This window comes from Colletotrichum aenigma (assembly GCF_013390185.1).
Source record: "Colletotrichum aenigma strain Cg56 chromosome Unknown KSG_Cg56_contig08, whole genome shotgun sequence".
NCBI classification, from domain to species: Eukaryota; Fungi; Ascomycota; class Sordariomycetes; order Glomerellales; family Glomerellaceae; genus Colletotrichum; species Colletotrichum aenigma.
Genome location: NW_023500914.1, coordinates 477,822 through 491,167, shown reverse-complemented (window position 1 = coordinate 491,167; position 13,346 = coordinate 477,822). Strand labels below are relative to the sequence as shown.

Below are 13,346 nucleotides of genomic sequence, written 5' to 3'. Positions count from 1 at the left end.
CATAATACATTCTGGGCCATCTGAGCAATTAACAAAACCATCCGTGATCTCAACATCGTCAACTTCCAGTCTCGGACTAACAGAACATCAATCTCTTTACAACCCCAAAGACCACTGCTCTTCTCTGCCCTGTCCGCCAACCTTGACTTCAACACCCCCCTTCGCCGCCTCCTCAAAGCTCCCAAACATCCACTTCCTCACCATCTCCAACCCGACCTCAGGCTGGTCCAACGGCACCATATGCCCGCTCCCCTCCACCGTCACAAACGCGAACCTCGTGTCCTTGCCTGCAAGCCTCTTCACAACCTCCTTCCACCTCCCCGCCCTCACAACCTCGCCCTTCTTCTCCGCAAACCACACCCCAAACTCCTTCGCCCCAAATTCAACCTGCCCATCCCATGCCAACTTCTCCGCCCACCGGATGTTCCCCGCCGTGTTACACGCCAGGTCCAAATCTCCATTGTAAATCAGCACATCCACCCCCTTCTCCAGGATATACTTCACCTCCTTCTCCGTGCTCAGGAACACGTCCCCGGCGACTTCGAAAGCGTGGTTCACATCCATCGAAATCAGAGTAAAATTCTCCCGGTCCACCGCCGCAGGCACCTCCAGCGCCCGCCACACCTTATCGCTCTTCACATACTCCTCGATCCCGTCGCCCGCCTTGTAGCATATACTCTCCGTCTCGCACGGCGCCGTGATGTCGAACGGGTTGCGCCCGCCCTTGCGCACGTCGCGGTAATACAGCTCGTCCACGTGCCCGAAGCAAAACGCCCCCGCGGCCTCGCACACAATCGGGTCCGGGAACGCATAACACGCCTCCTGGAGGTACATGCACCGCGGCAGCGCCGCCGCAATCTGCCCGCACAAGCTCTCGTTGAACACGGGCGCCGGCACGCCCGGCTTCGTCGTGCACAGCGTCTCGTAGTAGCCCCACGTCGTATCCCGCGGACTTACGAACCCGTTGCCGATCATCGCGCTCTTCAGCGGGATTTTGAAATCCGGCGCGGGGGACTCGGTGTTGTAGCGCACGATCTCGGCCGCTAGGGTGGGGATGTAGTGCCCGCCGTAGGACTCGCCGACGATGTGGAAGGGCAGGGAGCGCAGGCGCGGGAAGGCGGTGTAGAAGATGCGCAGGAAGACGTTCATGTCGGCGGCGGCGGCGGCGGAGGTGGCGGGGCCCGGGACGCCGGGGTCGTGGTAGGAGAGGCCTGTGCCGGCGGGCTGGTCGATGAAGATCATGGACGAGTTGGAGTTCCAGGCGTAGCGGTTGTGGATGGTGGAGTTGCCGGAGGGGGAGATGAGGCAGGGGCCGAGCTCGAGCATCATTCCTGGGGCTGATGTCAGTTTCGTGAGAGTTTGGTACGGGTATGGGTTGGGACTTACCGACGAGACCGCTGCCACCGGGGCCGCCTGTCATCCAGAGGCTGAGGGGGTCGTTTTCGGGGTCGTTAAGACTTTCAAAGTACCCTTTTGTGTCGGTCAGTGAGTGTCTCATGAGCATGAAGAACGAATGGCTCACAGAAGAAGAGGTGTTTGCCGCCGGTGTCCAACCAGCCGGTCCACTGCCGCGACCCAGCAGCGCAGATCTCGTCGCTCTGCTCCTTGATTCGGATGGCATGGTTGGGGTGCTCGGGGACGGAGAACGTCATGAACTCGGGGTTTTCAATGTCGGCCTGCGTCGCGACAGCCGCGGTGAGGCGCGCGATGAGCGTGAGGCCCGTGAGCGCCAACGCCGCAAGACGAGCCATCTTGGGTGGTTCTCAAATCGCCCAGGAAGTGTAAGTGTCAGCCAGGGACGCAATTATTCCTTTCACAGAGTGTGGATCGAGTAAGAGCGCTCCCAGTTGAAGTGACAGTGCGATGAGGGAATGAAGTTGAGATTAAGACATCAAGGTTCCGGACCGCATGTTTTTGTTACTGAGCGGTTGGCACGGCGTCCCGATAAGGAAGGCCGGATGGAAAGTGGGGTCGGTGGGATTCGAACCCCCGAACGGTGGCCCAATCCCAAGAAAGTCAGCTCGCGATAATGTTCCGACGATAGTTCTTGAATTGGAGAATATTCTTATCGCCGAAATACGGCATATGAGATTGTCGATGACGCTACGGATGTTATCCGAGGCATGATCATCTCAATCGCCTCACGGTTGTAACACGAACAGTGAACTTGATGATTTCATTTTCCGGCCCTATGCCAGTCTACCAAATACAACACGTAACCCATAATGCATACCCCATATCTCCCTCATGTTGTTGAACTCCCTGTAGGTCTCTTGACTGGACCCCCAATAACCCCTTATATAATGTGTATCCCCTGTTGAAATCGTAGGAACTCATATCCCCGCTCGCTTGTAGGGATGTAAAATGTTGAAGAAAAAAAAAAGCATCATAAATATTTAGATGTATAACGTATATCGAATGGAATCTCCAAGGCACCGTCGAATGTTGAATTAGTCAACAGCGCCCCGGGTCCTATCCTTGGATGTCGTCATGCAGTCATGATATAGAACCAGGGCGGTCTTTGTCTTTCTCTGCTGGTATCACGTCTATGAGATGCGCGCAATCATTGCTTTACGCCTGGGTGGTGTCCTCGACAGGAGGGCACGTGCAGAAGAGGTTGGTGTCACCGTATGCTGCATCCTGTTAGCCGCCATCACTCACACATCCACCTCAGGGGGAAAACTCACTGTCGTCAACACGGCCTACGCTAGGCCAGAACTTCTTCTCCCGCAAGAACGGCAGCGGGTACGCCGCCTTCTCGCGCGAGTACGGGCGCTCCCACTTGCCCTCGCCATCGCCCAAAATAACATCCGCCTGCGGGTGGGGCGCCATCTTGAGCACGTTGCCCTCGCGCGGCTGCTTGCCCTCCTCGACCTCGCGGATCTCCTCGCGGATGCTGATCAGCGTGTCGATGAAGCGGTCGAGCTCCTCCTTGCTCTCGCTCTCCGTCGGCTCGATCATGAGCGTGTTCGCGACGGGGAAGCTCATCGTCGGCGCGTGGAAGCCGTAGTCCTGCAGGCGCTTGGCGATGTCGATCGCCTCGACGCCGGCGGTCTCCTTGAAGGGCCGCGCGTCGAGGATGAATTCGTGTGCGCAGCGGCCGTTCTCGTTGGTGTAGAGGATCTTGAAGTGTGGCTTGAGGCGGGAGAGGATGTAGTTGGCGTTGAGGATGGCGGCCTTGGTCGCGAGGCGCAGGCCGTCGTTGCCCATGAGCGCGTTGTAGGCCCAGCTGATGGGTAGGATGCCGGCGCTGCCGAAGGGAGCGCTGGAGACCATGGCCTCCTCGGCGTCGGCGGAGCGCGCGGGGAGGTAGGGGGCGAGGTGCTCCTTGACGCAGATGGGTCCGACACCGGGGCCGCCACCGCCGTGGGGGATGCAGAAGGTCTTGTGCAGGTTGAGATGGCAGACGTCGGCGCCGATCTCGCCAGGGGAGCAGATGCCGATCTGGGCGTTCATGTTGGCGCCATCCATGTAGACCTGGCCGCCGTACTGGTGGACGAGCTCGCAGGCCTTCTTGACGCCGGGCTCGTAGACACCGTAGGTGCTGGGGTAGGTGACCATAAAGGCACCGAGCTGGTCGGCGTACTGCTTGCATTTGGCCTCGAGGTCCTCAATGACGAGGTTGCCGGTGACGGGGTCACACTTAACGGGAACGACACGCATGCCGGCCATGGCGGCGGAGGCGGGGTTGGTGCCGTGGGCGGAGACGGGGATCAGGCAGATGTCGCGCTTCTTGCCGTCGGGCTTCTGCTCGAGGTACTTGCGGATGGCACGGAGACCAGCGAACTCACCCTGAGCACCGGAGTTGGGCTGGAGAGACACGGCGTCCATAGAAGTGATGCCCTTGAGCTGCTCAGAGAGTTCCTCAATAAGGGCGGTGTAGCCCTTGAGCTCGCTGGCGGGAGTGTGAGGGTGGATGGTGGAGAAGCCAGGCAGAGAGATGAGAGCCATCTCGGTGGCGCTGTTGAGCTTCATGGTGCAAGAGCCGAGAGGGATCATGGAGTGAACCAGAGAGAGATCCTTGGATTGCAGGTGGTGGATGTAGCGGAGAATCTCCGTCTCGCTGCGGTGGGTGTTGAAAACGGGGTGAGTGAGGTACTCAGACTGGCGGCGGAGAGTAGTAGGAATAAGCTCCGTGATGCTCTCAGTGAGAGCAGCGTAGGACTTGCTCGCAACCTCGGCGGTCTGGGCGCCGGTGACGTTGCCGAGAACAGTAGCGATAGTGTTGAACACCTCCTCGTTAACGTGCTCGTTGACGCTAATACCGACATCGCCGTTTCCGTAGTCGCGGAATCCCAGGCCAGCCTTCTTGCCCTCCTCCAGAATCTTCTGCGCCTTGTCACCAGCCTTGATGACGACGGTGTCGAAAAGCACCTTGCCGTCGGGGCTGGCTCCGCTCTGCTCGGTCTCCAAGCCGGCGGCCTCGGCAACAGCCTGAACACCGCGAGCAAGGCGGATGAGTCGCGACGCAATCTCCTTCAGGCCCTCGGGACCGTGGTAGACGGCGAACAGCGCAGCCATGTTGGCCAACAGAGCCTGGGCAGTGCAGACGTTGCTGGTGGCCTTCTCACGGCGGATGTGCTGCTCGCGGGTCTGCAGAGCCAGTCTCAGGGCACGGCGACCGGTGCGGTCCTTGGAGACACCGACAAGACGGCCGGGCATGCGGCGCTTGTGGGCCTCCTTGACGGCGAAGAAAGCGGCGTGGGGGCCGCCGAAGCCGAGGGGAACACCGAAACGCTGGGCGCTGCCGAAGGCGATGTCGGCACCCCACTCGCCGGGGGGAGTGAGAACCGTCAGGGCCAGAAGATCGGTGGCGGCGCTGAGAAGGGCGCCTTGGGAGTGCACGAGATCGGAAAGGCCCTTGAAGTCCTCAACCTTGCCCTTGGTGTCGGGGTACTGGACCATGACACCGACCAAATCCTGGCCCAGGGCCTTGATCTTGTCCTCGGCGCTGCTGATGTCGACAACCTCAACGTTGATGCCGAAACCCTGGGCCCTGCTCCTCAGGACGGAGATGGACTGGGGGTGAACAAGGTCGGACACGACAAAGGTCTTGCCGGGCCTTTTCGCGCGAGAGCTGGAAAGCGCGTTCATGGACAGGGTCATGGCCTCGGCGGCGGCCGTACCCTCGTCCAAAAGACTGGCGTTGGAAATCGGCAGACCCGTCAGGTCAGAGACCATGGTCTGGTAGTTGAGGAGCGACTCGAGACGGCCCTGGCTGATTTCGGGCTGGTAGGGCGTGTAACTGGTGTACCACGCAGGGCTCTCCAAAACGTTGGTCTGAATCACTCTGGGAGTGACGCTCGGGTTGTATCCGGCGCCAATCAAGGGCTTCGGCGCGGCCTCGTTGGCCTTGGCCCAGGCCGTCGCCTTTGCCAGAATCTTGCTCTCGTCCATTGGGCCCTCATTATCCCACGCGAACGTCTTCCTCTCGGAGTAGACATCCGGGGGCAATACTTGGGCAATAAACTCGTCAATCGTCTTCACGGGGGGATCCAGCGCCTTGAGCATGGCCTCGGCGTCGCTGACGTCGGGGCCGATGTGGCGGGGGATGAACGACTCGGGCCTCTGGAGCGGCTCAAGGGAGGCGTCCACGGAAGTTTGCCTGCTCGTCGCCTGGGCGTGGGCAGTCATCGCGGAGAATGTCCTCACGCGAGTGACACGGCTTGGGGCCATGCCGGAGGCAACGCAAGAGTTGCAAACCCACGGTGAGGGGGCCGTCTGGCGACCAACGACCCTCGACCGCGGAGCCACCAGCCGAAGCTGGCGGGAGAGGGGCAACCTCAGTGATGCCATGGCTGTGAATGTGTAGGAATGTGTGTGGCGATAAGAAGGGGGGAGGGTATAATCTCTCTTTTTCCCTGGAAGAAGAAAAAAAAGGAATGAGATTGGTCAGACCACAGCGACTGACGAACCCTCTATGTGAAGAAAGTTGTGAGTAGAGGATAAGGGAAGGAGAGGCGAGTGAACGAGAAGTTCGAGCCGTTGCGGTGGTGGTGGTGTCTTTCTTGTATGAGCTGCTCGGATCGGGGACCGAAGACCGATATCGTTGCCGCTGCGCTCGAAAAGCAACACCCTTGTCGCCACCTTTGAGACCGACTCGGGACGGGGGAGGGTGGAGGGGCCAGAGCAACAGCGCGCTCCTTCTCCCGTCCGTTGATTCAAACACGATGACACGGAGACTTTTTCAGGATCTTTATCTACCTTGGTCGAGTGAGACACAAATGAAAACGCTGCAGAAGACGCGCAGCAATGGCCGTAAGTTGGCTGATTCGAATTTGGAGAAGTCGGTGAGAAGCCGGCTGCCAAACGTCTTTGAATTTTTGGCTTTTTGAGGCGTGTAAGGTCCAAGTAAAAGGGTCCCATTGGGAGTCCCGGGATGGCCGTTTCTGAGTCGAGCACCCTACCGCCGCTTCTGCTGCAGCTCCCACCTACCACCTGCTAAAGGGTCCTCACTGGTATTGGATCTACCCGGCCTCAGTACGGTAAGGCATGATGAGAGGTACCTGGGCAGCCCGAAGGAACCACCACCCCTTCGGTTCGTTGCGGGTTGAGCGCAGCGCCAGGAATGGATGAGCGCACACTGAGAAACCGCCCGCCGCCAATCCTTATCGCGACAGAAATATTAAGGTCCGCTGATAAGCGCGCTAAAAGCCAGCCCGATAAGAACCATCCGGCTCCATGTGCAGTTCCCCAGCCATCAAGCACCCCTCCATCCTGGGGGCCCCCGAAGCCAACACTGCAAAACATGCGACGGGCTATCCTCGGCCCGGGATGACTGTGCCAAAATCAGACCATCCAGCCACTCAGAGGTGCGCACCGCGAGCCGCACAGGGACAGGGGTGGCGCTCCCCCACCACAGCGTTGTGTGGTGTTTCCAGTGCTGGCATCAGGCCGACGGATGGCTACCCGAGCACGCTCGGTGGCCAAATCCGAGTGCATGTTGAAATGGCACCCGCTGCGCACACTGTGAGAAACTCGAGCATTCCCACCACCACTAAAGAGCCGCACCAGGTGGAAAGGTAAGGTACGTACCGCCCAGGCTGGATAGTGCGTGGGACCCATCCAGCAGCTATCTCTAAATTTTTGCGACGACATCATCGCTGAACCGGGCCACGCGCAGAAGAGCAAAAGTATCACCAACCTCTCCGTCCCGTCGATACCTTAATACCCCACACTCAAAATGTTCGGAGGATGTACGTACCCACTGTTGCACCCTTCGGAAAGAACTGAAATAACTGACCTGGCTGTGTCTCGCAGTCGCGCCCCCCCAGCTCTCCGAGGAGGAGATCAAGCAGATGGAGGCCGAGGCCAGCTTCACCGTCCAGCAGGTCCTCGTCTCTGCCGTCCTGCTGTACCTCTGTGAGTGCCCTCACAACCAGCATCAAGCCTCAAGAGCCCTTACTGACCGTCCATCAACAGCTCCCTTCGCCGTCGACCTCGCCTCCAAGGTCCTGTAAATTACCATCACCGACCAAACATGCACCTCATGGGCCTGCCATAGGGCCCAAGAACAGAAACAGACGCAGAACATCTGCTTCAGACCCTCCAAAAGACATGCCGCAGACGCAGAAGCATACGGCAGGTAGAGCCATAATGGCTGGGAGACGGGTGTACAGGGACAATTAGAATGTCCCCGTTGTAAAAATATCATGTGTACAAATGTACAAACGGCTGGTATGGATGGGCTATGACTATAGATCACATCGGAATCCAGGGACAATCGAACATCACGACTTTAGAGACACCCAAGGGACCCCGTCTTCTTGCGTTTCCACGTGCTCCTCACTTATTTTTGGTGCCTTTCATGGGCGATGAGCTATGGTTCCTACTCCCACATGAAAACAGCTTCCGCTCGCGCCGATCCGGTCCTCTATTATAACAAGAATTTGACAACTCAACCCGAAACCCTCCTCGCTCGACTCATGACGAAGGGTTACGCTCCTTCTCCCACTGCTCAAAGTCTTTTGTGATCGACTCGACCTCCTTCTTGAGGTGCTGAATCTGCTTCTCGTAGTCTTCCAATACCTGCAACAAGTTAGCCACTGCATCAAACCCAGCCTCTCAACAAGAAAACTGACCTTCTTCGCCTTGTGCTCCGTCTCCTCGTTCAGACCCTCGCCGCTCGCAAAGGCAGGCTTGTTCGCCTCCTTCATCAGCTGGTCCGCATAGTCCCTCAACACAATCAGTCTGCTCCACAGCTCCTCCTCCCTCGCCGCCAGCGCCGGGTCCTGTACGCTGCGCTCCAGCTCCGCCAGCTTCAGCCGCAGGTCGTCCTCGTCCCCGCTCATCGCGTACCCGCGGTTGCGCAGCACCTGCACCCGCGCCGCGAGCGCGAGGCACCGCTCCCGCAGGACCACGTGCCGCCGACGGGCCGCCAGCGCGCGCACGCTCGTCTCGAGGTCGTGCCGCGACAGGATCGCGTCGAGGCTCGCGTTGATCTGGTGCAGGCGCACGTTGAGCTCGCCAACCACCTTCTTCTGCGTCTGCAGGCGCGCCGCGACGCCGTTGAAGCCCGTGCAGAGGACGGGGATGAAGCCCGGCGCGGGCTTCTTCTGCAGCGCCTCCTCCCACTCCTTGGGGTCCTCGTGCGGGCCGGGCTTGTAGAAGGGCACCGCGGCCTCGTCGACCTTGTTGTAGAAGTAGTGCTTGAAGGCGCAGTTGGGGTTCGTGGGGTTCCACTTCTCGATGATGAGGGCCATCTGCTCGGGTATGGGCTTTTGGTTCTCTGCGTGGTAGATGGTCAGACGGATGCTCAATCAGTAAGAGGAAGGTGAAAGGGGGCCACGTACGAGGTGTGTCTCTGCCAGGCTGCCAGAGTGAGCTGGACAGCTGCGCTTGCGACTGCGACAGGCTGGGCATCTGCTGCTGCTGCTGCTGCTGCTGCTGTTGTTGTTGGCCTTGCTGAGGCTGGGCAGAAGACTGCCCGAAGCCGAGGGTGCTTCCTTGGTTCTGCTGCGGCTGGCCGAACAGACTGAGGCCGCCCTGCTGCTGGGCTGGTTGCTGTTGCTGTTGCTGCTGCTGCGGCTGCTGCGTCGACTGCCCCAAGGTGCTGCCAAATCCTCCACCGCCGAAAAGGCCACCGCCCGTCTGCCCAGCGGGCTTCGGCGCTCCGAATAAACTCATGGCGACGATGCGAGTGATTTATCCGTTACTTCGGGCGTCAATCGGTCGTGGTCGCAAGGCTGAGGTTGAGATTGATGCGCAAAGTCGGTTCGCAGAAGAAAACAATGCAGGGGACCCTTATTGCATCGTCAAAGGAAAATGGGAAAATAAAGGGCCTTCGCGGGTATCAAAACGACGGAAAAAGAAGAATGAAATCGTGCTTCTGGAAGGAGCCAGCAAGCAGATGTCGCAGGAGAATCTTCAATCGGGCTGCGGGTGCGAAATTCACCACCGGAAAGCTACCCTTGAAAGTGTCGGCGTCTGATCCCCAAGCAACGGCGACGCGAAAATAATAAATCGGAGCTCGCAGGTACCCGACCTGACCTGAGCTTCACCGAAAGCAGCAGCCACACCTACACCGGGACGCGCCACAGAGCAAGGCTCCACTCCAGCCTCGCCATCGAACCGAACCAATCAGACACCCGCTAAATCGACCTCACCTCAATTCCCAAGCGTCCGTAGCCGTCGAAAGCTTGCCCGCCAGACGACGCAATCGCGAATCCGTCCCCGACGTCCCGTCCTCCCACCCACCCCCGCGGCCATCACCACAACAGCAACAATGTCTTCCCGACGGCCCCAGTATGTCTTCACCTCCCTCCGCCGCACCAATTGGCGCCCCGTGAGCCAATCGGCGGGAGTTCATCCCTCCGCGCCAAAAAAGTTCCATCAACAGCAAGCTAATCACCGGATATGCGAACAGATTCAACCAGCAGCAGCAGGTCGACACGGCCCCGCTCCCCGACGACATCCCCAAGGTCAAGGAGGTCGGCGCCAGCTCCGCGCCCCTGTTGTCTGCGTCCTACTTCATCGGCGCCCGCTGCCGCGAATACAATGACGACTTCATGCAGTGCAAGACGGACAGTGCGGGCCGCGGCGAGTTCGACTGCTTGAAGGAGGGCCGCCGGGTCACGAGATGCGCCTCCAGCGTGTACGTTATGGTTATTTCCCTTCTTGGCTGTCAATGGATATGGTGGCTGCGAGGGGACCTTCGGTTGGGGCTACGGAGGAGATATATGATACGGGCGGTATGAACCACGACAGAAGGCTGACCGGAACAAACACAGGATCAAGGACATCAACACCCACTGCCTCGAGCAGTTCCGCGCCCACTGGACCTGCATCGAGAACCGCAACCACCAGCTCTACCAGTGCAGACCGATGGAGTGGAAGCTGAACAAGTGTGTTTACGAGAACCTGGTACGTTATCACCACCCATGGCCCAGGAAGACCCCGAATTGCTTCGTTGCAGAGGGAAACATCTTTGCTGGCCAGATTCTACACACAATATAAGCTGACGTCCGCTACAGAAACTGGAGAAGCACATCCCCGACCAGCGCCCCGGCGTCACCCCCGTCGAGCTCCGCCCTCACATGATCTACGCCGATGTCGCCATCAACACCATGGAGGGCAAGCCCTTCATCCCCCCGTCAAAGGCCGAGGGCAGCAAGCAGGCGTCGTAGACGGCTGGATTCATGAATGCGGGGAAACGTTGTTTTGGCTTTGCGTTGAGGCGGAGAGAGAAATGTAGGCTGGCGATAGAAAAACGCTGTGTACATATGTCATAAATCAGACCTGGGATCAACCAATGGCTTTGCGGCTCTCGTCCTCGCCTCATTCTTCTTCGACGTGTTTGTCTGCTGCTATGCGTCGAGACAACACTCAGCCAGCGATGGCAAACAGCTAACAGCGACAGGACCATCGCCCCATCTCCCCCCGCGGGAATTCGCAGTTCTCAGCCGCCGTCGGGAGACGACAGCAGCCATGCGTTTTCCCCTCCCTCATCCGACCTCAACCCCCTCTCCGCCCCTCCTTTCGAGCAACATCTCAGAGGCAGCTCCCCGCCAACACCCGAACCCCCTCAAACCTTTTTGCAACCTCTAAGCATAGTGCCCCGCGTCGATCTTTCCATCATCGCAGCTATAGACATGTGCCGTACGACGCACGCCAATCAACGACCACGTCCCGCAAGACACGCCGATCAGTGTCCTGCAAAGCCGGAGGCCGCTTCCGCTCTGGCGATATCGAGAGGGATTGTCATCCGCTTGAGACCGGAAAGGACCGGCTCTACTGTCTCTGTATTGACTTTGCCTTGTCACTTGATGGTGTGCAACGTTTCCTTCCACTGCCCGTCAGGGCTCCTCCGGACTGTGTCCCGCAAGGACGGTGAGAATGAGTCGAAGGCCTTCTCTAGGATACTGAATACAAGCTTCCGTCGGGAATCTGGCCCCGCGTGGTTTCTCAGCTGTCAAGACTGCATATATCACCTTTGAGCAGTCACCCGAGACATCTCAGCGTGAGATGGGTCTTTTCTCCCTCGGGCGTAACGATGCAACAAAGTTCTGACGAATAAGCAAAGCTCAAAAGCCCGTATTCAGGTGTCATCTGAGAAGGGTTCAGCCACAATCACGCTCTTGATGTGAGTAGCCTTCCGTTCAGCCATCGACTTCGTCCTGATTTGTCAGACCCAGCCAGTCAGCAGCCTGACTCAAGGGTATGCACTGTTCTTGTGTAGTTCGCCGTCGACTGCACAGGTGAACGGCTGCAAGGCCAGCTTGGGCAAGCCGTGCCGGTGACATCGTCAAAGCATGCAATATACTTCAGACGCGGGGATGGCATGGCATGTAAGCCACGTCGCCAAACGTACTCGTCTCCCTGATTCCTGTGGCTTAAAACCGAGAGGGACGAAACAGCGAGATGCGTAATGGTGGGTGGCACGCTGCGCGGAGAACGCGAGGAGCTGGTTGACGTTTTGCACGACGACCCTGACTTGATGCGATGACTGTCCTCCCGTGGGCGCTTCTGGACGCTAAGCACAGAGTCAGGGCCGGGTTCTAGAAACTGCCTCCAGGGGATACAGGAGCGATAGAGAAAGTCAGCTGGCTTGCTGTGTCCCTCCAAGTCAAGGTGCATTTGGGATGAATCGACAACCCAAGATAGAAGCGAATTTGAGACGACCCATGCGCAATAGCTTGAACTACAAAGGTTCATTTGATTCGAAATTTCAGACATTGAGTAAGCTGGAAAGTATTCGCTTCATGTACGACGTAGCACGAAAAGAGCCTCCGCTACCCCGGAGGAGCCGACAAAGAGCGGTGCTGTTTGTGTATCGAGATCCTAGATCCAACACGGATATCAAATGCAGGACGACGGCTTGTTTGCCGCATGAGCTCCAATACCCCATAATATGGAGATTGAGTTACAAATACCATCCTTCGCTGATATATCGGCGGGTTGGTCTCGGCTGGCGATTGAAAAAGCATCCTGGCAAAGTTTCACCAATTGTCTGAGACTTTTCCCCCATGATAAATTGTAGGAGTTGAGATCCTGCAGTAGCCTGGGACCCTTGAATCCTATTTCATCATCTTGTTTGGGTGATATTGTCAGCATTGTCAAAGGGCAAACACCAAAAACTGTCATGAGCATGATTTCATGGGATGAATGTGATCATTCGTGATGCCATCGTGAAACCGCGATGGATTGACGTCAAGGTTGATTTTTGACTGAGAGATAAGGAGGGGACAGTAAAAGGGGTTGGTCATGCTCAGGATGGGGGTCTGCGTAGCGCAACCTTGTGTAACTCCAGGCGCTGGGCCGTGTCAACTGGCCGCAGCCATCGTCAACCGACATGTTTCGGGAGTGCAAGACTGTGCGGCTTCTTCGATGCCTGTCGGCCAACCAGAGGTGGACTGAGGATCAAAACTCTTACCCAGCACAAAGTATTCATTTTCGGCTCGCCCAATAGATTCCCAGTGCGCGAGCCTTGGTTCGACAGATCTTGGGTTCCTCGAGCACGTCCGCCAGGTTCATGCCAGGTTTGCCTCGGAGGATTCGCAACCCAACTTCTTGTAATGTTCTGGACTGGGCGGGTCAAATTTGCGGTGCACCGCACGTCTCCCGGGCGTGGGCCGGAGATGAGCTGATGGGTGGTGAATTGACGGCTCACCTCCAAAGATAACTGGGTCTCTGTCGGGGTATCCACAGCAGTCTAGAGGGGATGCCGCATTCCCCGGGGTTGAACGGCTGGCTTGCTGATGTGCCGTGTGGCCCGCGGGTCGACGGCAGTCGATGGTGGAGGGAGGAAAAGAGGGACGCAGGGCAGAAAACCCCTCAGTGAAATCTTGTTGGCAAGATTAAGGATGTTTGGGGGCCTGGGTGCAAACGAAACCTCATCTCGTTCGCAA

The 13,346-nt window shown here is 58.1% G+C and overlaps 4 protein-coding genes across 4 annotated transcripts; 1 reads left to right on the top strand and 3 right to left on the bottom strand.

Annotated features, from left to right (window-relative positions):
• Window positions 1-96: 96 nt before the first annotated feature.
• Window positions 97-1,751, bottom strand: CGCA056_v011690 (Carboxypeptidase Y-like protein; the record flags this gene model as incomplete). Its single annotated transcript, XM_037326936.1, has 3 exons — window positions 97-1,331; window positions 1,387-1,470; window positions 1,523-1,751. The coding sequence occupies 3 exons, from the start codon at window positions 1,749-1,751 to the stop codon at window positions 97-99; spliced, it is 1,548 nt and encodes a 515-aa protein (XP_037174011.1).
• An 820-nt stretch (window positions 1,752-2,571) lies between these two features.
• On the bottom strand, window positions 2,572-5,796 carry CGCA056_v011689 (putative glycine dehydrogenase; the record flags this gene model as incomplete). Its single annotated transcript, XM_037326935.1, has 2 exons — window positions 2,572-2,633; window positions 2,688-5,796. 2 exons carry the CDS (start codon window positions 5,794-5,796, stop codon window positions 2,572-2,574), a joined length of 3,171 nt encoding a protein of 1,056 aa, XP_037174614.1.
• A 2,127-nt stretch (window positions 5,797-7,923) lies between these two features.
• NUP57 (Nucleoporin NUP57) lies at window positions 7,924-9,126 on the bottom strand (the record flags this gene model as incomplete). Its single annotated transcript, XM_037326934.1, has 3 exons — window positions 7,924-8,028; window positions 8,082-8,728; window positions 8,793-9,126. The coding sequence occupies 3 exons, from the start codon at window positions 9,124-9,126 to the stop codon at window positions 7,924-7,926; spliced, it is 1,086 nt and encodes a 361-aa protein (XP_037174615.1).
• A 620-nt stretch (window positions 9,127-9,746) lies between these two features.
• Window positions 9,747-10,625, top strand: CGCA056_v011687 (NADH-ubiquinone oxidoreductase 20.8 kDa subunit; the record flags this gene model as incomplete). Its single annotated transcript, XM_037326933.1, has 4 exons — window positions 9,747-9,784; window positions 9,866-10,093; window positions 10,230-10,362; window positions 10,473-10,625. The coding sequence occupies 4 exons, from the start codon at window positions 9,747-9,749 to the stop codon at window positions 10,623-10,625; spliced, it is 552 nt and encodes a 183-aa protein (XP_037174610.1).
• Between the last annotated feature and the right edge of the window lie 2,721 nt (window positions 10,626-13,346).